Source organism: Anser cygnoides, chromosome 7 (genome assembly GCF_040182565.1).
Source record: "Anser cygnoides isolate HZ-2024a breed goose chromosome 7, Taihu_goose_T2T_genome, whole genome shotgun sequence".
Taxonomy (NCBI): domain Eukaryota; kingdom Metazoa; phylum Chordata; class Aves; order Anseriformes; family Anatidae; genus Anser; species Anser cygnoides.
The window spans coordinates 9,913,910-9,941,232 of record NC_089879.1 but is presented as its reverse complement, the minus strand read 5'-3'; the positions used below and the strand labels follow the sequence as shown (position 1 = coordinate 9,941,232).

The 27,323-nt window shown below is 38.0% G+C and overlaps 1 protein-coding gene across 6 annotated transcripts in view; it reads left to right on the top strand.

Annotated features, from left to right (window-relative positions):
- Positions 1-27,323, top strand: part of VTI1A (vesicle transport through interaction with t-SNAREs 1A) — a 266,673-nt gene that overhangs the window by 95,587 nt on the left and 143,763 nt on the right. For 2 of the 6 annotated variants that reach the window (XM_067000604.1, XM_067000602.1), the window contains one exon: positions 1,470-27,323. This exon is cut by the window's right edge and continues 38,845 nt beyond it. The exons of the other annotated variants lie outside the window; for them this stretch is intronic. In XM_067000604.1, the coding sequence (XP_066856705.1) occupies positions 1,470-1,603 (134 nt within the window). In that variant the 3' untranslated portion in view covers positions 1,604-27,323. The remainder of the gene's footprint in view (positions 1-1,469) is intronic. 6 annotated transcript variants of the gene reach the window in all.

The window sequence follows — 27,323 nt, the reverse complement described above, 5'->3', positions numbered from 1 at the left end:
TGTGAGATCCAATAGTTCTAGCTTCTCTTTTGTTCTTCACCATCAACTTGCAAATTTCTGGAAGGTTGAGTCTCCTTCATATTCAACTTCCCATTCCACGTAGGGAAGTTGACTATCAAGAATTGCTTAAGGACAACATTGTTGGAAAAGATATGTTCTATCCCTCCCACTGCAGTGTATGAAGTGTCAGGTTCTTTTTCTCGTTATTCATTTGTTTTTCTTTGTCTCTCCACTGCTTTGTAAGTCAAAATCCCATACTGAGAAGAGGTGAGCTAATATCAGCCAGCGCCTCACCAGCGTGCATTTTTAAGGAACTTGATCATTTGGTTGCTTCTCATCCTCTGTTTCAGAAATTTCTTTGTGTGCAAGCAGTACAACTAGAAAAATGACTGTATTATTGTGTATGTCAGACATGTGACTTTAATATTTGTTTATGGAATTTTAACCCACGATAACTGAAAGAATAATAGTTTTGATATACATATAAACGTGAGGTGTCTGTCCTAGTTTGCACCGCTTCCACCTACCCTGCTTTCTTCAGATGAGCAACATTGAATGACTGGCAAGAAACTATAAAAAGCTGTCTGGGTTATAACTAACTGCCCCCACAGAAATTACATACCAGGTCTTTAATGGATCAAAATTTCCCTAAACTCTGAGTTAGAGTATTTTTTTTAAAGACCAAGAACCATCATTCTTATCTGCATTAGTATCCAAACTACCACCAAATCAAAATAACACTTCTCAGGCCATCTCTCTTCTTGTGTTTGTCCTAGCTAGAACAAACAACCGAGTTCATACAATACCCTACAATGCTAAAAGGTCTTAACTTTGGAATTCAACTTTTAAATGAAACAAGAAGAAAATGATTTTATCCATTAGGGCTTCTTTCAAGACCGTTCTGTTCATCCAGAGTTTCTTAGCAGTGTGAATTAAAAAGGGGAGATTCTCAGCTAAGGGTGGCTGGCACTGTTTCATTTTTTTTAATCCAGGTATTACATTGCCAGTGCGTGAAGTTTTGTGCATTTTGTTTCTAACTGTGCATTGCATTGAGGAAATTCAAACTGTCTTGATAGGGCTGTCAATGCCTTCATTATCAGGTTGGGTTCCAGGAACCCATTTTGCTACTGCGTGACCTTTTATACCAGTCAATAAAGCCGGTGAATTTGTGCTGGTGTACAAATGAAATAAGACAGTAATGAGTCAGGCCGCAAAAAACAGCAAACAGCAAGGTATCGGTATATTTATCACTGGGTATGGCAGCTGCCATTGACCTGTGTAAAGAAGTTTTACACTGGTTTGGTTAAACCTTGCTTAAACATTTGTCTTCTGTGTGAATCATGCAATCCAGATCTCTTTGTGTCGTTAAATTAAATGTATACTCAAAATCTGCTTTAGATTGCTGTGTTCATACGATTTATAACCTACGGGGCTTTCTCCCACTTTGCTCACCTGGCTGTGTTTTGCAGGGGTCCTCAGGAGAGCGTGTGCTGGTGTCCTTCCAGACACCCCCAGTGAGTCAGGGAAGGGGAACAACTGCTTCTCAGGAGTGCCTTGTGTGCCTTCTTCAGACCGATGTGTTTTCTGTAACCACATTTATTAATATTCCTATTTTAATGCATCTGTGTATGTATTCACTGTATCAGGAGTGTGGTAGCATTCGGTTTTGTTGTCCTGAGCGCTGCTGTTTGTGTCTGCAGTTCAGTCTTTCAGCCCCGCGTATTTACCAGCCATTCAGGCCGCTTGCAGTATTCACGCATACATTATGTAAAATAAAATAAAATAAACTACATTATTAAGACTGTGGGGGCTGTGAACAGATTATTACAATTTGCCTATCATGGTAATGACACCTGTTAGAGGTGTGATACAAAAGGCAGTGACAGGCAGTGTAATTTAGTAATTGTAGCCATTGTACTGCGGAGCTGGTCAGTTCACCAGGCAAGTACAAAGAAAGCAGTGTTAAGGCTAAGCAGGGGTGGGTAAGCTTAATAGACAGAGCTGGTGCTCCGCTGAAAGAAACTTTTGGTGGAGGGCTAACTCCCAGGGGAAGGAGTTAGAATGAGTTGAAAAGAATGAACAGAAGTATAAAAATGGTACGGGTCTTCTTGTTTCTGTTCTTAAAGTGATAGAGGACTTCTGGTGGTGATCACGGCTTGTCCCACTTGCTCAAGGAGAGCAGAGGGAGAGAAGGAAACTTTCTGAAATACTGAAAGGCTAGGAGGCTATTCGTTTATTGCAGCCACAGCACTGAAGTAAGGCCAGGCTCGCAGTTGTCTCTTTCCTCATCTGGCAGAACATCACAGCTAGGTTTGGCAAAATTGTTTTTCTACTGAGGTGGTGATCAAGGAGTCACAGGGTCAGAAGGTAAATTTGAGAGGTCACAGAAAGCCACTGCTGTCAAGTTGTAAACTCATGCCCTGGACAGATCTGCGTGTATATGATTTGAGTGCTCGTCTGGGTGGCATCCCTGCCCCCTGCTATCTGAAGAGTTAAGTACGGTCTGAAAAGTTAACTGAGGCCTTCAGTGGTTTTTTTTTGCTGATATATAGAAACCATAATATTCATGGTGGGTTTGGTGTTGTTTTATTTTTTTTATTAGAGCTGAAGATACAAGGTCAATTTTGTTACTAGTTCCTTTGTAAGTGTGTTTGTTTTGTAAACAGTTTGGAGCACAGACCACAGCTTCCATACCTTGGGCACAGAGGATTGAATGGTCAATGCTTTGTTAATAACAGACAGCATTGCTTTCAATCACTTTGTGAGCCAAAGAGCAACACAAAGACCACGCAAATTAACCTTTTCCCTGATGCAGTATCCCTATAGACTCCTAAGAGACTGTGTAAAATGCATAGTCATTAATTAATTTTCTGTTTCTGTAATGATGAGAATGCCAAATAGCTTATAGACTTCTTATACCAGACCTGTCTTTTTTTTTTTTAAGTACTTTGAGCTTGCCTTTATCTCTTCCTCCCTCTACCCCCCATCTGGATATTTGATTTTCCAGCGAGTGTATTGGTCTTTTTTCATGAGAAGCTGTAATTATTGAACAAATTGTTGTCACAATGAAGACCTTTTTAGGGTTTCATGAGGATGCATTAGAAAACAATAGTCGTGCAAGATAAGTAGTAGACAGAGCACTGCAGCATATTAGGGCCAGATTGACTCATTTAACAGCTTTAAGAGAACAAGGAAGTAGCCTGAAGTTAACAAAGATCTGCACAGCAGGGCATTTATGCTAGCAAATACTAATTCACATTTGGTAAACAGTATAAACAGATTTGCAGGCAACACCAGGCATCCCATTTAAACGGATTAGGTGTGTCACTTACCTATTGTCTGGGCTGAGGAATGTGGGGTGCTCAATATGCTCCTTGCAATTAGCCCAATTAGGCAGACACGCCCTTTGTGCAAGCCAGTTACAGGGCACTTAATCCATCGATTGGAAAGGTAATATTTCTTCTGTGAACTGAGAGGTTTGTCCTGTGGTGCTACTTGCATTTTTGCTGATTCCACACCTAGCCGTTAAAGTGACCACGCTTCATGTGCCAGTCAGCTGGTTGATAAAGTGTATTTGATTTTTATAAACTGTGCAAACTGGTGTATTGACTTTGTTGCAGTCAGCTGACGGGTTGCTGCAAGAGGAAGGGAATACCAAAGAGCTTCGTAATTGGAGCAAAACCAAGTGTTAAATGGGCCATCCCTGTGGTCTCATGCTAAGTGCGGAGTGAGACTTATGTTCACAGTGCACCACCCTTACTGGTGACTTGCTTTTTTTTTTTTTCCCAGTAAGGGTTAAAAACACAGCAAAGGATTCATGCGATATGCATGCTATTATCACTCATTTCTGGAGGAAGTGATTCATGTTACGCTGGGGCTGCAGAAACTCCCGCGTTCTTTGTTTCCTGCCTGTCATTCAGATGGTGAAGGTCAGTTTTCCAGTCTCCCCCAGCTAGTTGGAGGGTCAGTACAACGGAGTCCCTCTGAGGCTCGGGAGGAAGTTAGAGAGCCAGTCTCAAAGGCACCTTCCTAGAAAATTATTACAAAAGAAGGTTGAGTAAAAATAGGAGAAAAATGAGCTGGCATTCAGCCGAGCACTTGCACATTGTCTACAAACATCTGAATTAATTGTGAATTATACGCCAAAGTAAAATCGAGCTCTGTGCCAAGGGAGAGGAGCTGAAGCAGAGTGCATTTCTCCTTGCACACTCTCGCAGTCTTCTGCTGGCTGCATAAGGTCTCGGCGCTGAGCTGGGGAGGCAGCGCTGGGTGCGGGAGTGGCGGTGCAGGCTGGCAGCACGCTCCAGAGCTTCTGCACACCTCACAGCTGGCCTTTGCAGAGGCCTCCTCAGACTTGCACCCTAAGGGGTCACTGCAGTAGATTGGGCTGATACAAGCTAAGTCCTCAAACACAGGTGGTAAAATCCTCACCTAATGCATCCTGAGCTTCAAATCTGCCTAGGCCCACACTGTCGTCATCAGTGCCCATTTTATCAGTGATCCTGTTTCAGAAATCCTTCCCTAGCTTTGTAAGGTTGCCTTTCTTTGAAGAAGCTTCTCAGGTTTGTAAAAGATCTTCCTGGAGGTAGAAATACAAAGTTCACAGAGCACAGGTAGGAGAAGAGATTTGGCATTGGGCTCCATTTCCTAAGGAAAGTGAAAGAATTTCCGGTCTGTGAAACCAAAAGGAGGTCATTCCACTTGGCTCTTCTAGGTTAAAGTATTGTGCATAAAATTATCATATAAAGTGTGAAAGAGTGCTTCTTTCAAACAGACAAGAAATTGGATCAAAGGCAACACACCTCTGCTTGAGAGCAGCCTTTACTTCTCGTGAAATCACTGGGGCTCCTTGAAGGGTTGAAGGCAAGGATGTGGCTGCTGCCCTGCTTGTGGCCACATTCAACCTTCCTGGAGTCAGGCTCGGTGTTTGTGTACGGTGTTTAAAGGGTAATAGCACTAAACGCTGCCCTCACAAACCACCATAATTACTTCTACTGCTGAAAAAAAAAAACAGAACATGAACAAAAATATCGTAGAAAAGCTATTTCTAACACTAGTGCTGCTCTTTATGGCTAAGTAGCAGCCATCATTTTTTTCCTAAATTATGTGTTCTTTTTTCAAGCATTTGGATGATGCAAACCAGATTTTTGTGGCAGCGTTATTGCTCATAGCCAAAAGAGCATTCAAGGAAACACTGTATTTCTGCTAAATTGCCATTTATTCAGAACACTTTGAGTTGTTTATCCCTTTTCATTCTCCTAACAAATCAAGTAGTCATTGAGCTTGTATTTCTGAACATAAGTTCAGTAATAATTTTAGGAAAAGTAAGATCTATCATCCAATTTTCAGAGGGTAGGGGGATATGCAAACTTCTGGCTCTCAGGCTATTTTTAAAAGGAAAACTCCCCAGGAAAACTGTTTTCCAGTAAAACTTCCTGTTTGTTTTGGATTTTTTTCTTACGTGTAATACTATAGTAGAATTTTTTTTGATGTAATTGCATTCTGGATGGTGTTCTGGAGTTATTTTTTGTTTTGTTTACTCATTGTCTGGAATGATGCTGTTAGCTTAGAGAAAGAATGATTGTTAGCATTCATTAGAAGAATACTGTGAATGCCTTTTTAGTTATTCACATTGCTTTTTATTCACTTTGAGTGTTCCTAATAGTAAGTGTTTAATGGAGGGAATGTTCCAGAGAAAAGAAATGGTAAGAGATAATCATGCAAAGGTATGTAATTATGAATATTTGTCTAAGGCATGTGAATATGAAAGTTCTTTGGGGTTCATCCAGTCAGCAAGTAAGAACAATAACGTGAGATGGAGGTGATTAATCTTGTGTTGCAGAGAGAAAAATAAGAATTGCAAGTAATCAAAATAGTATCTAGGACAAATAGTTCACAGGCAATCCATAGGCCACACATGTTCACATGAACAAATTATTGAATTGTTTCAAGGTGAGCACATGTGTATACAAGAAAATTTTTGTATGCTGTTGTGAATGGAAAAATGTACTAATACAGTTGCATAAATTGTTTATTTTATGGATACTACACAATTCCATTTTCAAAACAGTTTCTGTTCTGCTTGTAAAGAATGGGAAGTACAATCATTAGCTTAGAACCGACTTTGCAATTCAGACTTTTACATTAAAGAAAGCAAGGTGACAGTCAGCTCTATCTAACGCATGCTATATCCCTGAAAACATTGTATCATTCACCTTTGAACATAATACTGCGATTCATTTTAAGATGAAAGCTTTTAGAAGCTAGAATGAAGGATCAAAATAAACATTTTTCTTTGTGGTATTTTCTGATTTGGGGCATTTCTGCACTGTATGTTCTCTTGTTCTGCCGTTTGGTTTCTGCATAGCTGCTAGTTCCCCTCTTTAAAAAGTCTGGAGTTTTTATAGGGATATTTTTTATCCTTACTAGGCATTGTAACTTTTAGCTCAATAGTTTTTAATTTGATTACAGTGAATTAAGTTTACCTTAGGATATTTGGAGCCCCATAGAGAGCTGATCTGATTAATTACTGTACAAAATAGATTGTTAAAATAACTAGGTTTTATGCAGTTTCTCTTTGTTCTTTCCCATAGCTTCTGCAATTCATAGACATTGATACTGCTGGATGAGTGAGGTTAAAGCAGGAGACGAGTTCCCACAGGCTTTCTCCCTTTTCTGATTTCAAGAACAGACTCCCATGGGTGTGGACCATGTGGATCCCCCCACTAGGGCTGCGGCGTGTGCCTGCCGGTGTGTTGAATCCCGTCTGTCAGTCCAAGTAGACCAGCAGAGGAATCAGGATGGCCTTATGTATGGGTCATTATGACTTTAGCAGCAAATGAACATCTCTAATGCAGAGTACAGACTTAAGTTTGTTTTATTTATGGTTTTAATTGTAGCAACCTTCAATAACCACAGCCAGAAAATATATTATACTGACTATCACTGCTCCTGGCCTGTGTAGCGTCTGGGCTATTTGTGAGCAAGCAGAGTCGAGTCCTCAGCGCTCAGTACATCGCTACTCTTTTTTATGGGTTTGCACAGGTCAGGGAGGTTAGTGGTTTGTATAAGCAGATGTGGTCCTGCTCTTGAACCAGTCCTTAGCATAGACACGGCTTCCAGTCATATGCTTCCTTGTATGACAAAAGTGGTTTATACCACTCTTGGGCAGCTTATCCCCCCGTCTGCAATTTTGGCAGGCTCAGTGGTGACAAAGTGGACACAGTTTTAAGCTGGGTGGTGCAACAGGATATAAGGGTCATTCTGAAGGGAAGGGAAACCACCTGTGTTGGCCACGACTTGTATTTTTGCTGGATGCAACTGCACAGCAGGAACTAGAAGGGGGAAGCCACCACGTGCTCCATGCTCCCAGGGCCTTCGCGTGTCTGTGTGCCGCCAGAGGTGGCGAGGGGCAGGTCTTAGCCCAGGGCAAACAGTTCGCTGCCTTTGTTCACTCCCTCTTTCTCCAGCACAGATCAGCATGAATAAAAATGGTGCTTTTCTGGAGAGAGGCAAACTGGCTAATACAATCTCATCAGCCTTTATACCTCGGACTGGGGGTTTCCAGAGTTAACTCAGGTCTGTAGCCGTGAAGCCCAATATCAATCTCTTCAAACGGGCCAGGGATTTCCAAAGCTGAATCAGGTTTGTAGAGATAAAGTCCACGATTTTTTGTCTTCAAACAGACCGTGCGGCCTTCAGTTTGTGAGAGATTTGTTAATGCAACCCTATGCGTTTTCTAGCTCTGATTCATTTATAGATTTTCTGTGATTTTTTCAAATCTTCCATTTAAGCTTGGCCATTTGTAATTTTCCTCTGACAGCTGGAGAAGTGGTGTGAAGGGAGGAGAGCTGCGATGTTACTTACTTTCCCCTTTTGGGGTATAGGCCTCATTTTATGGAACTATTGAAAGTTCTCAGTAGTTTAGTCCCTTTTTGAAGCAGGAAAGGCACTGCTGCACTGATGTCATCAAAGAAAAATGAGCTGGTATTGAGCTGAAAAGTGCATAAAAAGTTTATGGATCTTTTAAAAAAGTTTTACCCTGAACTGCAGCAGTGGATTTTAACCTGAACAAAACCAAATCAAGTGTTAAACCTTTCCACATTTGGATTTTGTAATGGTAACTGAAACTTTAAAGGCAGCGTGAGAGAGGCGAAGTACTTAGTGAAAGGCCATGGCGATGTGCGCTGCTGAGGCATTCAGAGCAGGAGCAGGGCTGGGCCTGCCGGAAAGAGATGCTAAAACTCACTTAAACTAGTCTGGTGCCAAGAATTTATCACCCATCTGTTTTGCCTTGATTTTATATTTCATTATCACCTGCAAAAAAGTCTGATTTCTGAGTATTTATTGTGAAATTAATAAAAGAGTTTACAAGGCAGTGCTGTAATGCACTCCAGGGTGTGTCCTGCTGGCCTGGTGCCATTTCTGAAGTTGCTGGAGTTGTTGCTCATAAAGTTTGTGCTTCGGTTTGTGGTCAACGCAGAACAATATCCCAGGAAAAATACTGCATAGTGCTGGCAGTGCTACCTGGCGGAAAGCTAGCTGGCATGCACGGCCCCAGACTGTGTAAGGGCTGTGCCTATAGCAGGCTTTATCCTGCGCTGTACCTGATGTGGCACCGAAGTTGTGACTACTTCCTTATAGTCACTGTCATGCTATTTGATTCTTTTCTCAGAAACTCATATACGAGATATATATCAAAGATGTTTGTGATAAGATGCATCTTTAGATACGTATATACGTATGCATATATGTTTAAAATGATGAGGAGCTAATCCTTAAAGAGAAGTCTAAAGATGAGGGAAGACTCTTGGAGCTAAAAAGTTGAAGAGTTTCTTAATCCATTGCTGTCTTTTCTCAGCAATGTAGACCACAGGAGTTGTGAGATTAGGTATCTTTTTAAGAGTTGTAATTTTGCCTGGCATTGTGTAGGACTCGGGTATATTTTAATAAGCGTTCAGCACTGCCTTTTAGTAGCAACTGCAGCTTCTGTGCATGCCAGCACTGGGCAGCCTCAGTCAAGTAGCTTTTTCATTTACTATTTCTTTTTCTTTTTTTTTTAATTTACTTTTGCTTTCCATAGTGCATGCTATTAACATCTAAATGAGTTTTCTGCAAATAGGCCAGGAATTTGATCAACTCCAAAATATAGGACATACTTAAAGGGTTTCTTTCAGTGTTTGGCCACTGTGTTTTGTTTTTTTATTTGCTCTCTTCCCCCCCCCCCACCCCCCCTTTTTTTTTTTAAAGTGTTCAGGTTAGTTCTTTTTAATTTCTTTTCAAAGGAAGCATTGTTAAAAGTTTAAGCCTGGTAGACTGAGAAAATTTAATTAACCAGATTTTTGATACTTAAAATTGTACTTATCAATGGGATAATTGCAGGGTGTTGGGTGCAAAATGTATATGCTGAAGTTTCTTTAAAACTTCTGTTGCTTATTATCATTACTTTGTTATTCAATTAGTATAGTGCTTAAAGGCTCAAACTATAATCTAGACTTCACTGTAGTGAGTACTGTACAAGCACATGGTATGATTTAGGATGTGAATGGATGATTGTGATCAATTCAGCTGTGGTAGCTTCATGATTTGCTTCTCAGATGAGCAACGATAACCAATTGTATATTAATTACTGCTTTGTTGCAATCAATGCTGGCTTGCAATGGTGGCTTAAACTGATGTACTTTTCTCTGTAACTGCAGTGGTTTAGAAGTACATAATGGAGTAAGAACATTCAGTTCAGGCAGTGAATGGATGCCCCTGGGCTTGCAGCAATTTCATCAGCTACCTATAGCCAGAGTCCTGGAACTGAACTACTAAGAACAGGGTACATGAGGTTTGGGAGAAAAAGAAATGTTAGGAGTTAAGTGCAGGAGGTTTCCAACATCCAGTACTATGCCCCATAATACTGTTCCTGTCTGACTGCTCCATATTTTTCTGCTTATTCCGCTAGTGCAGACCTTAGAAATCCTGAAAATCTTCCATCAAACCTTGTGGACTATTAATTTCTTCCTCTGCTGTTCCAGTCACAGTTATTTTGAGGCATGGTCCTTTACTCAAAGTGTAGTGGTAATTAATGCCTTTTGCTTTTGTGGAAAACTCCTTTCACAAGTGCCTCATGCTGCCCAGAAATGCAGAAGCATCTCAAATATTTTAGGGTCAACTCCAAATCATTCAGGAACTAGCTAGCAAGTCATCTTATTTGGAGTATAGGTGTTATGGCTTTCTGTTTGGACCTTTCCTGGGTTAGCAAGCACAGTCATTATTGGTAGTGTTAGGTGATGGTTGCACTTGATGATCTTGTAGATCTTTTCCAACCTAAATGATTTTATGATCCTATGATTCACCAACTTAGAGATGTGGTCTGCACTTCTCTGAGCTTCCGAAATAGAGAATTTGTTCCCTTGCATAGCACAGCAGTCAGAAGGGAAGACAATATCTATATGGTTAAGGTTTGTGTGGTCTATCTTCAAATGCATTGGCAGATTTTATATAAATCCCCAAAACACAAAGTAGTTACTTAATGCTATGTCAAATATATCACTTACATAATTGATATGGATAAAATTTGATATGTGCATGCATATCCAGTTCTAGACTGAGCACATGAACTACTTTTGTACCTTTTCTCCAAAGAAAATTAACTTTTTCAATTTCAGCCAGTGTTGATGGTGTTTGTCTTCTTTCTATAGCCATCTCCAAAAGTATGTTATGAAGTAAAGGACACAGCTGCTGTCCTTTCACAACTTACATATATAGACAAACACTGGTTCTTATCTTTTATACAAATGAAGTTAATGAACGTGTGTTAAAGGTAAAGCTGTGCTCTTCTCCCCTTGTGGCTGAAAGTTCTGCCAGTCAGAATTTCAGTTTACAAAGCCAGGTTAAACATATGATGTGGATTGGATATTTTGTTGATTGATTAATTTATTGCTTCACAGTCTGTTTAGGAAGAGGCAACCTACATTACTTTATGATTTCAATATGAGAGTTACCTATGGGCCAACTCCAGTTCCTTTTATTGTTCCACTTGGAAACAAATTCTTATTTCTTGCTTTGAATGGCAATCTGTCAGCCAATAAGCCAGTTTTAAACTAATTATTATAGGCGTGAAGGCCTGCAACAGAAATGAAGATTTCTCCTGTTTTGTTCACTTCAAAAATTGATGTCCTTTCTCCTAAATCACAAAAGTATCAAAAATGAGAGTAAGCAAATAACAAGACCTTTTTATACACCACAAAAGTGTGTGGTTTTTTCTCCACTATCTTCTGAAGCTGTCCATACTTAGACATAGGATAAGAATAGCCATTGTTATTGCCATTAAAACCTCTGTGCACCCTGCATATACTATAAGTGTTATGTAATTCACCAGCTTTTCAGCTATGAGGGATCTTTTTACCCCTGGCCAGATCAGCAGGAAGTAGGTTTGTGGATTTTTTGGCTTTCCTTCTTAGTGTGGAACAGGGTCTGCTTTCTGTGCTCGTTTGTGACTTTTGAAGAAGTCACCCAGGTTCTCAAGGGCTTAGAACGCCGGCACGTCCTTGATCTTTCTCATGCTCTTCCACTCAAGCACAGTAATGGTGGCTTTTAATCTTATAGGCTTTTTTCATGTTTGTTAAAGGATTCTGCAAGGAACTTCTGTTTCTGGTGTATGTTGGCTTATAGGATAGATGTTCTGTGGCTGATTCTGAGCTAGACATGTATTTGATTGCAGTGTTTCTTGCTGTTGATCTCTTTTCTAATATCCACTTTATATACATAGTAATATATTAATTCTCTCATTAAAAATTTGTAGCTATCTTCAGTTACCCATTCTTGCAAACAGAACTTTCCCATGGGGATGTACTGAGAATGTTGAGGTGACTTCAGTAAATACCTGAAGTTTAACTTGAGATCCCCAAAAATAAAATGTGGTTAAAAGGCCATGGACATATATCCCATCTTGACCTTTTTATTTGTTAGAACGCTTCAGGCGAGAGTAGATAGAGAAAAGGAGAACAAGGACACTGTAAAATGCTGCAGTTGCGGCTCTTTTCGAGTTGCTTTCACATTCTGATACCCCATTAAGAGTTCAACAGCGTGCTCTGAGAAATGCCTGTTCTGCACTTGAATATCTGGTTTCATGGAAATGCTGCAGTGTGTGCTTCCAAAATGATGACTTATATTTTCATTTTTTTTTTAGACTTAATATGTACAGTGATTGAAGAGCAAAACCTTAATGTTAGGGTGCTATTTATATACAGATTTCTAGTGTTCATGAAACGGTATGTGTGTACACAGAAGAATGAACTCAGTTCACGAACAGAACTTCATTCCAGGTAGACACATTTATTGTATTGTGTATCCAGGCCTCTCCAGACACTCAGCTAAACTTTGTTCATGGTCTATACCCAAAGAGGAACCATAGTTCACGTAGAATTGCAGGTCATCACGTGGCTGTGTAGTTGAGGCTGTGTAGATCAAAGGCACATTTATGCAATTAGGAAAGAAGCACTATCTAGAATCACAAAGCGTATGGAAACCATACATTTTTCTTCACCTGGTCTCTTTCATTTAAGCCCATGTCTCTAGTCTCTGCGAGAAACACTAAAAACTCATATCTTCCTATCTCACATGTTGTTGCTAAGCTCTTGAATAGATGAAAGGATGTTCACTATATCACTGGATCTTGCAGTTGACCACAGTGGTATGTTCTAGTTGAGGAATTTGGCAATTACTTGTGCTTTAGTGGAAATAGTTGAAAGAAGATGGTGTTTTCTGTAAGTCAACCTGTTAGAGTCTGGCCTTTATGCTAGATCCTTCCTTCCTGCATAAACAAGGCAATGGAAGATTATTCAGGCTTCGTAGGTAGTATTAGTAAAAACATGGACTGACCAAATGCAGGTAATGTTCAACTTGGAGAAAGATTTTGTCGAATCTTGTTACGAATTGTTAAAATACATAAATGTTCCTAGAAGTAGATGGGCATTGTGTGGGTAAGGAGAAATATCGTTTTCAGTTAGGCACTGGAAACTTGGTTATATTTTGGAATTCCCAGAGGAGAAACACTGGCATGATGTCTAACAGATAATGACAGAGGTGATGTCTAAATTAAACATTCATGTTCCTTCACATGGCTATTTGCTGAAATATTTATGTTGGAATATATTTAATTCTTTTTTATGATTAAAGTTTGCACAAAGTATGCATGTTTGTTTACACCCCAGAGATTAGGGTCAGTGTTAGGATGTGAAAGGCAACTGATTAGATACTACTTTGGTTTAACAATTATGTATTTATTTTTTCATAAGGTTTCAAGTAAATTTAAAAGTATATAATTATTTTTTGTCTTCATAAAGTTGTTGAAATCTCATGGGTTTCTATAAAATGGAAGCTGTTATAAGAAAAACAATGTATGTTGAACTAAACAAAAGACAAACCTATGTCACTGCTTGTATTCAGAAATATTAAAAAAAACAGTTCTGTAAAGGTTAACGGTGGTGGTTGGCAACCCTATTGATGGGTTTATTTTTATCATGGGGATTTTGTAGGTTTGATTAACAAACATTGGTTGATTTTTGCAGAATTTTCCTGTGTATTAAAGCTTAAACTTTCCACATCTTTTGGTCACAAGTGTTTCTACCAACTGCTTCTGGTCCTTCAGTGGCAGATTTTCAGCTCTAATCTCAGTAGGTTCTAATATCTAGGTGACACATGAGGTTTGCAAATCTGACTTACACGACACCCCTAATATATAGTATTCCCTGAGCATCCACACGTTTCCAGATCTTTTCACATATTAATACTTTTTTGATTTTATCATAGTGTTGTTGCTTTTTTTTCCATTCTCATTGCTGCTTCAAATAGCTTCCAAGCCTGTTGCTTCTTTGCATTACCTCTCCTTGTTTTATATGCCACTAGCTTCCTATTTTCTAGCTCACTGAAAACAACCTTTCAAGTACTTTCTGTGCTATCTGAAACTCAGTTCTTGGCTCCTGTTCTTTTATGAGTGCCCAGTTGGTCAGCTAATGATGATTGCCTCCATCACCCACTGACTGGTTCTGGCTATTTTGCTACGTACAGAGCCTCAACAAAAATTAATTCTGCTCATGAATAGTGGGTATGATTTCATCCCATAACTAAACTAATCTAATGGTGAGCTGCCACTGAAGGGCACAGGTACAGACCTCCTCATCTATACAGCAATAGGTAATTTTGTGAGACCTCTTGATGTACTATTAACTTTACACTTCGAGGTATTTACACTTAGTGAATTGAAAATTTACCCTGCAGCAGAAATGGGAGGATACTTAATGGTCAAAGCATCTGTTCTGAAGTAACATCAGATACGATTGAGGAGAATACAGCAAGGCTTGGGTGAACACAGGGAACATAAAGTAATGTCTGTTTGTGCTCTCACGTCCTGAGCTGTTAATCCAAGCCCTGACATGAATCTTGATAGCCCAACTAGTTTATCTAAAGTCTGGCAAACAGGAGCAGAATAAATGTCTGGGAAACATCTGTCCAGAACAGTGCCGAACTCTGTCTGTACTATGGCTCGCCATCAGACCTGTATTGACACAATTTTCCTGTGTCTGCATATTGAAGAGTTTATGGCTGTTTTGCTGCAGGAGCATGATGTGGGGTATCTGTGTATGTGCCTTCAGCTCTTTATATCCAGAAGTTTCCATAGGTACTTTAAAATTTTGCAAGATTATTTTATTGTTCATGTGCACTTTCATCATATTTTTGCTTGAATTTTGTAGTCCTTCAAAGCTACTTTTTTGTGAAAAAGCTGATTTTCTTAATTGCTTTTTCAAATTTTTATTCTAAAGTTTATGAAGTTGTCTTTAATCCCCAGCTGATTATTTTTCCCCTTTTGAACTCTTATTTCTTGAAAATCTTGCGTTATAGCTATTTGATTTGAGAAAAAGTGTTTGCAAAACATATCTATGTATTTTAAACTTCTATTTTTGCTACTCTTTACAGTCTGAAGGGCTGTATTACAAATTCCAGTGTATTTATTCATTCCTGCTAGAGAGGCCAAATTAGTTTTTTTCTTTCTTCTCCCATCTGATATTTTGACTTGGAGAATGTTGTAACATTTACATATATACATACCTATACATACACACCTGACTGTCGGTATATCACGACACTGTCCCACAGGCTTCATAAAACTAGAAGATTAGCCTTAATTGTCCACCTTTCTCTAACAAAGCTTGCTGTTTTTCTGCCAAACACAGCAATCAATATGGGATGCTTCCAAAGGAAAGAAGTTGTACAATTTGTGAGAGACATATTTTTTTTTCCACATAGGTTGTTTGAATACTGCAAATTGGCTACCATAATTATGTAACTCAAGTTAGAATAACTGAAGAAAGAAAAGATAACTTGCTCTTTAGCTCGTCAATGGCTCAAGATAAATTACTCTGCTCTAGGCTGAAGTTAAGTTCCTATCCAAAGTAGATATTTGGGTATTTTGTATGATTTCCTATTTAGCTTGAAGACTTTCTTTTGACATTACAGAGATGTCAAGGCTAAATTCAGTTCAATAATTTCATGATTAAACATTTATTTTAAGTTAGGTTCCTTCCTCTCCAGCGTCAGGAGACCAGTCTTTCCGAACCAGCACAGACATTTTTGAATATCCCCCTAAGTGAACGTTAGCAAGGAATGAATGAGAAATGAGACATTTTGATGTTTTGAAGAGATTGAAGGCAGACAAAAGATGATTTACTGAAGATTTTGTGAAGGAACACCAGTGGCTTTACTTGATAAACAAATCCAAGTCATTCAGATGAATGCTTAACTCTGGAAGTAAATGATTTTTTTTGTTGTTTGGCAATTTTCATGTGTTCCATCCTGTCCATTCGGGGGACGTATTGTTTTACATTGAATTAGGTAGATTTTACTATTTCTTAAGCAGGGAGTTTGCCGTGGCCAGATCATAGTATTGACAAAATATTTCTTCCTGTATGTGAAGATTTTTTCCACGGATCTCCAAAATACTGTCCTCTTGTTACTTTCCCAAACACATACAAGAGGAATGAACAGCTGACATGTGCTATTGGAAATCAGACTAAAGAAGCCAACCCCTTTTTCTTCATATTGGCATTCATGCTTAATATTAAGATGAGTTATCTTCCTGTACTTCCTACTAGCTTACTGAAGCTTCTGTAAAGAAGACTAAACTTTTTTTTTTTTTACAATGGTGAGATGTTACATGCTTTGATAAGGAAATGTTTCTTTTCTCTATGTCAGTTGTCAGTAATACAACAATTTTTTGATAGTATTTCATTCACAATGGCACTCTTAAAATAGTGGCTGCTGATTCATTTTTAAGAAAATAATTACTTGTTTCTAACATCCCTAAAGAAATAATTATGTAATAAAAAATTATGACTGACATATTCATTACCTATAACAAGTGCAAGTATTTCTTGAAATTTTAAGCAATTTCATAGGGTTTTATATTTAAATATTGAAACCTATTAAAATTGCCCATGGAGATTTGTGGGAGAGGTTATCTATGGGCCTCTGCTAATTAATTATGATATATTTTATTTCCATGTGATTTGTCACTACTAGTCCTGTAAGGACTACAGGAAAAATCATTTGTTTAATCTGACTGGGACCTTGTGGCATTTAATTGTAAGCATAACTGTGATACAATAAATCCAAATGAATTTGGACAGTGATTAACAGGGAGCTCCTTGATATGGTAATGAGATTAAAAAAATGGTTCCGAAGTGTTTCTGTGGATTTCATTAACATTTTTGCAACTAAACAATTTTTAGGATAAGAGTGGTTGCTTGCTGTTGACCAGGATACATTACTGGTACAATGTAACCTGTGTGATGAATATGTAGCATGAAAATATGTTTATGCCTGTATGTAATGTCTAAATACTTATGTATGTGTACATATGGAAAGTGTAGAAAGAAAATACAATATAGAAGGCTTATGCTGTATTTAATTTGGTGAGCTGAACAAAAATACACTGCAGAGTTAACCTTATTATGACATATATTTCAAGCATCCTAAAATGTACTGCTTAACTAATCACACATATGTAGTTCTTGCCCTGAAAGCTTATTGTCTAAGACACCTGCAAATATTTAGACATCTGCATAGCTTTACTACTGTGAGTAATTCTACTGATTTTGTTTATCTGTTTTTGTAGGATTTATGCCCAAATGTATCATCAGATGGCAAATTTACAGCATAAAAATGAGAAAGAAGGAGAAAAAAAAATCAGAAATATGATAGTTATTCAGAAAACATATATGTTGATCCTTTCAGATGCATTGTCATCACATGGCTAAAAAGCCCAAGTTTTAAAGAATCTATCTATAATTTTGATATTTAGCAAATAATAAATATCAATAATATAGCAAAACTATAGAGAAGAAAAAGAGTATTTCCATTAAAAACATCAAACTGCTGCTTGAACTTCAAGGCAAAGGAATTATTTGTTTGTTTATTCTTGCAACTCCCCTTCTGTTTGTTTTAGTCTTTTTCCAAAACTTTTTCATCTTCCGCTGTGCTGGTCTGTAAGTGAACTTGATATCATCTGCAATTGTTTGATCATCTTTCTCTTCTTTATACTTTTTATTTTAATACTTTCATTGCTGAAGAAGAAAATGTTGGTTGATTGGAATATTGAAACCGGCATTCTTTGTAACCAGCATTCATGTAACAGCAGTGAATTATTCATATTCTGCCCTGGCAAAATGCTTTTCCATGCTCCAGAAGGAAAAGTGGCTCGGTTTTCCACAACTCCATTCCTCAGCGGTATGATTGCTAACTAGAGGTCACTATCAGCTGTCACTGTAACATTGAGCTTCTTCACCAGTGGAAATTAGACTGTACCACAAACTGGAGACCTAACAGAGGTCACCATTTTGTGGCTTAATGAACAAGCAAGACTTGAATTTCAGACTTACTGCCAGCCCTCAATGTATGGCATTTCCCTTTAGAATCTGGCTCAGGGAAATCTTTAATATGAGGAACATCCAGTATATGGGTGCTTGTTTGTTCATTTGTTTGTTTTCAGTTACTTAAAAAGGGGCAGATGCAGTTCAGCTGGAGAGGGAGTACCTTAATACTCTCATATGGGATGCTACAAATGCCTATCTGCTTTATCCACCTTTGTGCTGAGGTTTCTGCACTGAGCTCAACTTTATGCCTAGTTATTTGCTTGGCCTTCTACAGCCAGCAAACTCTTCCATGCAAGCGTGTTCTTTGTACTACCATGTAAGTTTGTCCACTGCGTTCCTTGGCCCCTGTATTTCTTTGTGTTAGTCATTCCCGTAGCTGCCTCCTGTGTGTGCTGTCCCATGAAATCGCTAGAGGAGGAGCCTCAGTTTTTCTTAGAGCTGATGTGATGGCAGTCCAGTCACCAGCATAATACAGGTTTCATGTTTCCATTTGGATGTAGAATTAGATAAAGGACTTTGAGACATCCTCTAACCCATGATGTGAGTGGTTTAGCTAGTTTTGTTTTGTTTTGAATCTGTGTTTGAATCAGCAGATTTATTCAATTTGATAAAGGGTTTTACTTGATTAAATATCAAAGAATTTTATTTATATAGGGCATATAGGTACTGTTTATTTAGAGATTACTGCAGCTGCCCAGTTGCAGTTCACTGTTAGCTGCAGAGCTTGCATGATGGAACTTTCATAGTACCAAGCAAAGCTTCCTTCCGCTCAGGGCTTGGTACCTGAAAAGAAGAGAGGAAACACATACTGACAGTAGTGCTGAAATCTTCAGCACAGCAATGATTAGCAATAGCATGTAACCAACCAACAGTCCATTATTTGATTACAGCCATTAATTTGACACAATCTTCATTGCAGTGGCATCACAGTCATTATTTCAGGCTGCTTGCAAACTCAACAACATAGTTATGTCATTGTAAATTGTTTTCATTTTCCATCTATGAAGACTTTTCTTGTGCCTGTGAGAGTTAGAAATGTGTTTCTGAAGAGAGCTTAGATGTTGCAGCTGAATATTGCAGCTGAGAGAGAACACTGCATCAAATTCTGCTTCTGTGTTATCGTGGAATATGCAGAACCTTGTTCAAAGGTTGCACAACAGCCATAGTCTAAATGTGTTTTTTTTTCTTTTTTTCTGTTGAGAGACATATGATAAAAGGGCTGTGAGCTACCTAGACCTCAGAGTTGCTTAATAGCTTGTGGGAGCTAGCTACTTGCCAATTTTAGAGCATCGGTCTATCTGACTTAACCACATGTAGACTTACTGGCAGGTCTACTCAAATCAGTGGTGTAATTATTTACTTCTTAAAGAGAAAACAGGCATGCAGTATAATGACCTTACAATAACTTCCAGTTTTATGTGGAGAAAAATAAACAGTTGTCATTTCCTTGTTATTTTGAGGTTTAAGCCTTTACCACAAAGGTTTTAAATATTTACTAACTACTATGTTCTCTAAAATTTCTCAATTTAAAAATACAATGAATTTATTCAGGGCAGTCTTTCTATTGCAACAAGCTTCACAATCTCGATTAGAGAACATTATAAATGAATGTGTTTCCACTTCATTTTTCTTGGTATTACTTAACTCTTAATTCAAAGAGTTTATTACATTTAGTATTTTAGCTGCCAGCTTTGCATTTGTTTTTTATTAAATAATTCAAAATATAAAGGCTTTTTTTTTTTAATTTGTGATACAGCTACATTCATAGAAAAAATATTTTGGGCATTATAAGTTTTCTAATGTCACACTAAAGGTTTTCAGTGTCATATCTCAAAAAATAGCTTCACATCAAAATTATGTTGATGTTGAGGAAACTGAGTAAAGAAGTATTCACTTATTTCTTTTTTATTACTGTTACATTTAAATCCAGTCCGAAGAGGAGAAAGTATTCTGATTTAGCAAGATATTAATTGCTGTATGTTACCTACCTTACCTGATGTGGGTGGTTAATAATTCCATTGCTCCTTTTATACCTTTTTACTTATTTCTAGTAGCTACTCTGAGATCTTCTAGCACTCAGCATTAAGAAGAGATGAAGCTGCAACTTGGCTATGACTAGGGAAGGAAGCAATTCTAGGTCAGTTGTACAGGACTAATGGCCTGGTGGAGCTGGCCATAGGAATTATTAACTTAGGACGTGTATTTGTGAAGCAAGAATTGTATCATTTCAATTTCTAGTATCTTCTAAATGTATAACCTCTGAGGTTAGTCATATCTAGGCTTTGTCTTTGGAAATACCATTTTTTCAAGCCTTTTTATTTCAAATCCAAGTGGAAAGTTAAAACATTGGTCTTTTTTTTTTTCCCCTCACTGAACAGGAAGCTTTGCAGAGTTTTGGCTTGGAAACACTGGAATGTTTTGTTTTAGTTGGAAATCTTGAAATGAAACTTTTCAGTATTCGCAAACCACGTCAAACTATTTCATTCTGGGTTGACCTTAACCTTTGTTACCCCAAATTGCTACAATCCTCTGTGGTAGTTGTAGTCCTAGCATGTAGGACTACACTTACGGCTGGTACACTGAAAGCATTTGGCTTTCTGGAGAAGACACATCTCTGTAACATCTTGCATCGGTTAGATCAGATGGCAGATTACAAAGTTTAGGATGAGAGCCTGGATTCAGCCATTTTAGTTAGATCTTGCGGAGAAAATGTCACTGTACACTGGTTGGAGGTTAATGCCCAAAGAGCTTAGACTATGGGAATGAAACTCACAGTGCTCCCAAATGTGTGAGTCAAGGTGATCAAAGTCGCAGATGGTTTGTCTGATTCCTACCTGTAGCAGGTGAGGAATGCTCACACATCTTTTGCCGTCTCTGCTGTTGTGGTGATGGTACAGGAAACACTAGCCTTAGCCAGATACCTGGTAAGGAAAGAAGGGCAGAAATCTGATAGTATTGTCTTAAATCACTTCAACCAATTGTCGACTAAATCTATTCTCAAAATATTATTGGACAAAAATTCTCTTTTCTGTACTATTCCTCCTATGTACAATAGCTCAAGCAGAAGTACCTTAGTATCAGAATGATCCAAGAAGAAACTTTTTGGTTTGCATCTATGTTTAATCTGATTCAGCCTACGGTGAAGCTAAATCGTTCCGAAGCAAAATCAAAAACCCTCAGTAAAATTCCTACATGGCTTAGCATGAAGAACGTCACAATATCTGGGGTCCTGTGCTGTACATAAAATTTAAATCTTTATTTGTAAATTAAAAATGGTAGCATTAAAAAAAAAAAAAGAAAAAAATCTAACTTTGAAATGCATATTCCTTCTATTATCCCATGACATTTCATAAGTGAAAGCTGCCCTCCTTGCAAAGCAGTGTGCATGTGAGCAGGCTGCCGTGTCCTAGCTGATGGACTCCGTCCAGTGCTGTTTAGCCAAGCTGCAGACTGGCCTCGCAGTGCTCCTTTAGCTGATCGAGCAGCAGCATACTCACTTTGTAATTGAGTAAACAAAGGCACTGACAATGTTGATAGCTGGCATCAGGAGCACGTGTTTTGTCTTTGCTTTCAAAAGCTGGTTTTAGTTCTGAATAAAATGCTAGAAGAGAATGCTAAAAGATTTGTATAAATGTCATTTTTTCCTGCTCTGTTGATACATTTTTTGTTTTCTAGAAGTATATGTCATTAAACATATATTTCTCATGTCCACAGGGAGAAAGAGCAAACATAACTCAGAGGATTTATGAGTTTTCAAAATCTACCATAAAATAGTACAAGGGAAATTGCTGAACATATCTGAAATAGCTTAAAATTTACTTGTACTGCTTGTTGTCCTCTTAGTCTGGATAATCACCATATTGTTATCTCCTGAAGTGACATGCCAAAGTATGTGATAGCAGAAGCCAATGTGAAAAAAGGTAGCAGTGTGGTGTTCTAGAGCACTGGAAGGATGCAGCCATTGCTCAGCTGTAGTTTCCGAATGGCTAATACTCCTTTAGGATGGGGGTGGAAGATGAAAGCAGACACTTCTGCCTTCGCTTTTGCCATGCTATGTTCTCAGTTTGTTATCCAAGATGAGTGAAACGAGAGTCATATACTTGCAGCCTCAAATATCACTCTGTATGTTTAAGCATCTTAGCACAGGCTGAGAGGTATATGCAGCCTACTAAACTGGGAATTGTGGGGTGGGTGGTTGTTTTGGTCTTGGTAACAGAAAATGCGGGTCATCTTGGGTGGGGAAAGTAGGTATATTTTTATGCAGAGCCCAATACTAACAAGTAAATATTTACCTTGGAGCGGTAATGTCATGTTACCATGCTATTTCATTGTAGGAATAAGTAAAAGGTAAATGTTTGCTTTTTAGTTTCTGTCCTTGGTGCTTTTAATATAATACAGTTTAAAATCCTTATATCTTAAAAAGGCAGTTTTCTCTTTTTACAGAGAAAAGATGACAAAGACAACAGCAATTCAAGCTTCTCTTAATGTTCCACCATGGTGCATTCTCCCATCCTGGGAGTACAGCCTCTAATGCTCTCCTTGTTCATATCTATTATATCCTCAGCCTTTTGCCTTGACTACTAGCGTGGTTGCCAGCTGGAACAAGTTTGGGGGCTGTTTTTCTGATAGGGATATCAGTTCGATTGGGAGTGGATTTCTGCCTCAAAAGTCTTATCACCTGGCAGTGACTTCGGGTCATTATTGCTGCCTTCATTTCTGCTGCTGTCTTACAGGTGGCTAACTCAGAATCCTTCTGCTTGTTCTGTAGATCCTAGCCTGCCTTTTTAGTTCCCTGGATTATAATGAACAACTGAACCAAGTTTGTCTTCAACAAAATCGAATTTGATACCTTGTAGGCTTGCTCTCTCTATAAAAATGAGATGAGTTTTGGGTGTGCCAATCGCAATTAGAAAAGATACTCTAAGTATATTATTAGACGTACTTTTTTCCTAACCATAAAAGACAGTGAGTGGTCAGTCATCTTTGCAGCTATTGCTAATGATTTGCCATGTCTTTTGACAGAAGCAGAACTTTATTTTAGGTGACTTAATCATGGACTCTTGGTAGGAGTGAGAATAGCAATAAAGTATGGTCTATGACCTTGTCCTGTCAGTGCCGATAAACCAGACTGTATATTCAGATTTAAAACAAATGAAAGTTTCTGACAGTAATCCTGGGGGTGATTTCTATGATTTCCTTGACAGGAGTATTGAGACAAGAAAGCTTCCAAAAACTTCCTTGGACCAATGCAAAAAGATAAAGCTATCTGCAGCTGAGCTATCTGTAATGAGAGCGGGTCCCAGCATGGGGAGGGCAGCAAATAGGGAGATCTGCAGCAAGAGCAACGGTGGTAACACCAAAAGCAACGGCAGGAGGATGAGAGTGTGTTTTGGCACAAGCATATAGGAACTGGCAGCAAACCATGAATAGATTGTGTGTGCTGAGCTAGTCAGGAGTGGTTATATTTGTGTACAATGTTTATTTGCTAAGCTTTATGGTCAACTTCATTACTCTTCATTTTATTCATTATTATGTCACTGAACAGCAACTTGTTAAAAGATTAAAAGTTCCAATTGGTTGCTCATGCCTAAGGTATGTAAATGCTTTGCAGCTCTGGCAGTAATTTACTGACATTCAGGCAATTTGCACTTAATACATAGACGCACACACGAGCACACTGTGCGTAATTTTTTTTAGAAACCTAGTACAGTGCAATTAGGTATTAATGTAAAGGACCTGATCCTGCAATCCTGACACCGAAATGCCTTTTATTTCTTTGGAAATGACCAGTTTAAATGTCTATAGGAGAGACCCGGAGAGAAGAGCGTTCTGTAAAAACAAACAAAGAGGCAAAATCTAATGCTAGTTTAAAATCCAGGGTGCAACAGTTAGTACAAAGTTCCTTTGATCAGAATTTTCTCAACCAGTTTTTCAAAGCAGTTGCATGTGTTTATACACGTGCACAAATACTCATACATGTACACTGAAATGTGTTGCTCTGTGTGTGCATATTTACATATATTCAGGCAAATAATTTTACATTAAATTTTACCCTTCTCGCACTCAACATGTAATTCTTATTTGTATTCAGCTTTACAAATATTTGCTTGTTGCAAAGTTGGGGTTTGATATTGGGCTGCTACATCCTCAAATTTAGAGGCAATGTTCACATTTTGAATCTTTATAGGCAGCAGTTCTGTGAGCACAACTTTGTGTGCTCCACCTTGAAAAACAGAATCAGGTTTTGACCGCTTAGAGTAATTCTCTCCTTAGAGAAGAGGTATTTCCTCAACCAGCCCTGCAAAGTCATGCTTTACTGCATGAATTGGGATACCGTAAGGCTAGTATGAGCGAGCAGCCTTTTCGAAGTGAAATTACAGATTTGTCCATAAAAGCAGATTTTTAAAACACATGAAGTGATTTTGTGCAGTTTGGTTGTCCTTATACAGGCAATAGGTGTTCTTCCCTATCAAGTAAAAATAAAAACACTGTGTCACTTAAAACTAACATAGGTCATATCTGTTAAGTTTTTAGCAATTACAGAAACAGACATATCTTTACAAAAATTAAAGTGATTTAGCTTCAAGGCTTTGAGATCTTCACAGTAATAGAAGTAGAAAGTGAAATATGTTTATAACACTTTTTTTATATAATCATGCGTGGCAGTTTTTGTCTACAAATATGTGATGAAGTCCTACCATATACACCCTATAACAGGAGAAATTGAGTAAAGGAAGCTGAATGTTACAGATTCTTTGTCAAACTCTATGGACAAAAGCAAGTGTTTAAAAACTTTTGCTTAGCTAAAACCTATGTTAAAGAGGGAAGAACAAAAATGATGTAGACTATATGCCACCAGTTATGGTGTTATGTGAATAGTCTACACTGGCAGAATTTCCAAATCATTGAATAGACAAGACTGCTCAATTTCATATGTGAATTATTAATAAACAGATAATAATTTAATGAAGATTTCTTCAAACATACATTTTTGAAAATGAATGAGAGCAAAAACACTTTTATGCAGTTAAATAAAATCCATACTCAAAAAATGATTGTATTTAAAGAGCTCATTTTCTTTCAGGCAAATTCTAACAAACTAGTAGTAAATTGTCAAGTAACTTAAAGTATACTATGTATAGGTACAAGTGAACAGCCTTGGAGAAAAGGTAATGGAGAAATACAATAATTTACTTATGAAATATATTGTTTCCAATAAATGAGACCGGTAAACACTGAAATTCATTAGTAGTTGATAAAGATTTTTGTCATAATTTTGTGTGTTTTCCTCGTGAATGGATACCCTAAAACTACAAGGATGATTAGCAGCTCATCAGCCATTCCTGTAAATAATGGAGAGAGGGTGGAAAAATTTACAAAGAATCATAGGGTCCTACAAATAAGGTACATTTATCCTTTAAAATCCTAAGGAAATGCAAAGAGAAAAAATTTATTGTTGAGTACTTAGTAATTCTTACATCAAATAAACAATTTTAAAAGTTTTGCCACCTTCTATTAGCAAAATGTGTCTTATATGCAGTAGAGGCAATTTGCATACAACCGTGATCTAATGACATGAGAAAATTTAGGTTTAGAGGGATGAATGGTATCCTATTCCCTTTTTCACCAAAGTTTATCAGCCTGATTAACAATATTACCTTTCCCTCCAACGCTGCTTTACACCAACATGTCATTCTAGAGGCACATCTTACAAAGTCAAGATGTGTTGATATAAGGTTGCACAAGAACAAGGTGGTTCTTTTTTTTTCACTTGACCATTTTCTGACTTTTGCCTTTTTTTTTTTTAGTTTTCTGGGGATGAAAACTGTAGTAAGGTCCTTGTGTGTTTCTAAGATTATGATGCTTCTTTATGATCTATTGCATTTCCCAAAGTTAGGCTAAGTTTTTTCCTAGATTGGCTGATCAACCTAAAAATAAATAGCATTTATTTATCAAGTAAATACATCTGTTTGTGATTTTTTCAATAAAAGAGTTGTTTACTTTTTTTCTCTCAAGTTTAGAAGTTTGGATGCTTTTTTTTCCCCTCTACTCTGCATAGTAATGAGATAGAAAAGAAAATGCAAGCTCCAAGACCTAAAGGAGTAGTAAAGCAACATTATAACACCTTTTCTTCAGTTGTCAGGATGTCTCCTTTTGGTCTAGAGAGGCAGAAAAGATGGTCAGTATCCTCAGGACATAAATCCTCTCTCTCTGATAAACTCAGAGACCATTCAACGTAAGCTAATAGTGACTGGCAGGGGATAAGCCATTCTGGGTTAGATGAGAACCAAGCACGTTCTTCTTACTGGCATGTAAATTATTGAAATCCTCAAGTTAGTTGTGAAAATGCCAGGGATTTTTTTGAAACCAGGATAATGCCCTCAGGGATTTGTGGCAAGAAATGATTCTGCACTGGTCAGTGGAATACCCTGAGAAGTCTCGTGAGTATTCTGCATATGTATTTTCTGTTTGTCTATGAGCAGAATATTTCAGAAAAAGCTAAACCAGAAATATCTCTGCCATTCACTACCATGCAGAAAAACATAAAGGAATGTGAAACCACCAGAGAATGTTGAGAACAGAGGGTCCAAGCAAGCTGTTACTTGTGATTGGAAGTTCATAATCAGTTACATTTCTAACACAGTCTCTCTTGTCCTAATTCTGTTTTTCTACATTCAGTTCTTTATGCCTAAGAATGGGAGGGAAGATTTTTCTCTCATTTTTCTCTAATTTTGAAAGAATTATTCAGCTACAATTACAGGCAGTGGGTAGGATTCAGAAAAACAGAAAGCATTTGGAATTTGTAGGGAATCACTTATTTTACATAAATCTTTCAGAAATGCATGGCTTCAAAAAAAAAAAAAAGCTATGAAAGAGTATTAAAATGTAGTTGGATAAATTGGTTCTTCCATGTCATCACTCTGTTGTTAGCAGCTGCAAAAATGCCTGTAATTCCTTCCTCTGGTCTGTTCTTCTTTCCCACTTGTCTGCCATGTCTTTCCGTCTTACACACATTCATGCACGCTTTTTCTTTCTCACCCAGAGATACACTGGCTTTTAGTTTTCTAACTTTAAATTGATTAGAACACATTAATTTTTAAATAAGTGTCACATATCCTTAACCAAGCACTAAAAGGTTGAGAAGGCGTTATGGTGCAGAGTCTGATCCAGAACTCAGTGAGAAGAATTTTAAAAATATGGGCTGCCCTTCATTAGCCCTCATGATATCTCTTGACAGGCAATGTGTGCTTACGCTGCCATGCCAGGCCAGGGCAAGACCAGCTGCCATGCACCATTTACCCTCTGTCAGCAGCTTCAGTCAGAGCCTGGGCAATACTGTACACACGAGTCTGTCATGCGTCAGCATCAATTAGGCTCAGTTTGCTGCGCTTGGGAAAAGCAACA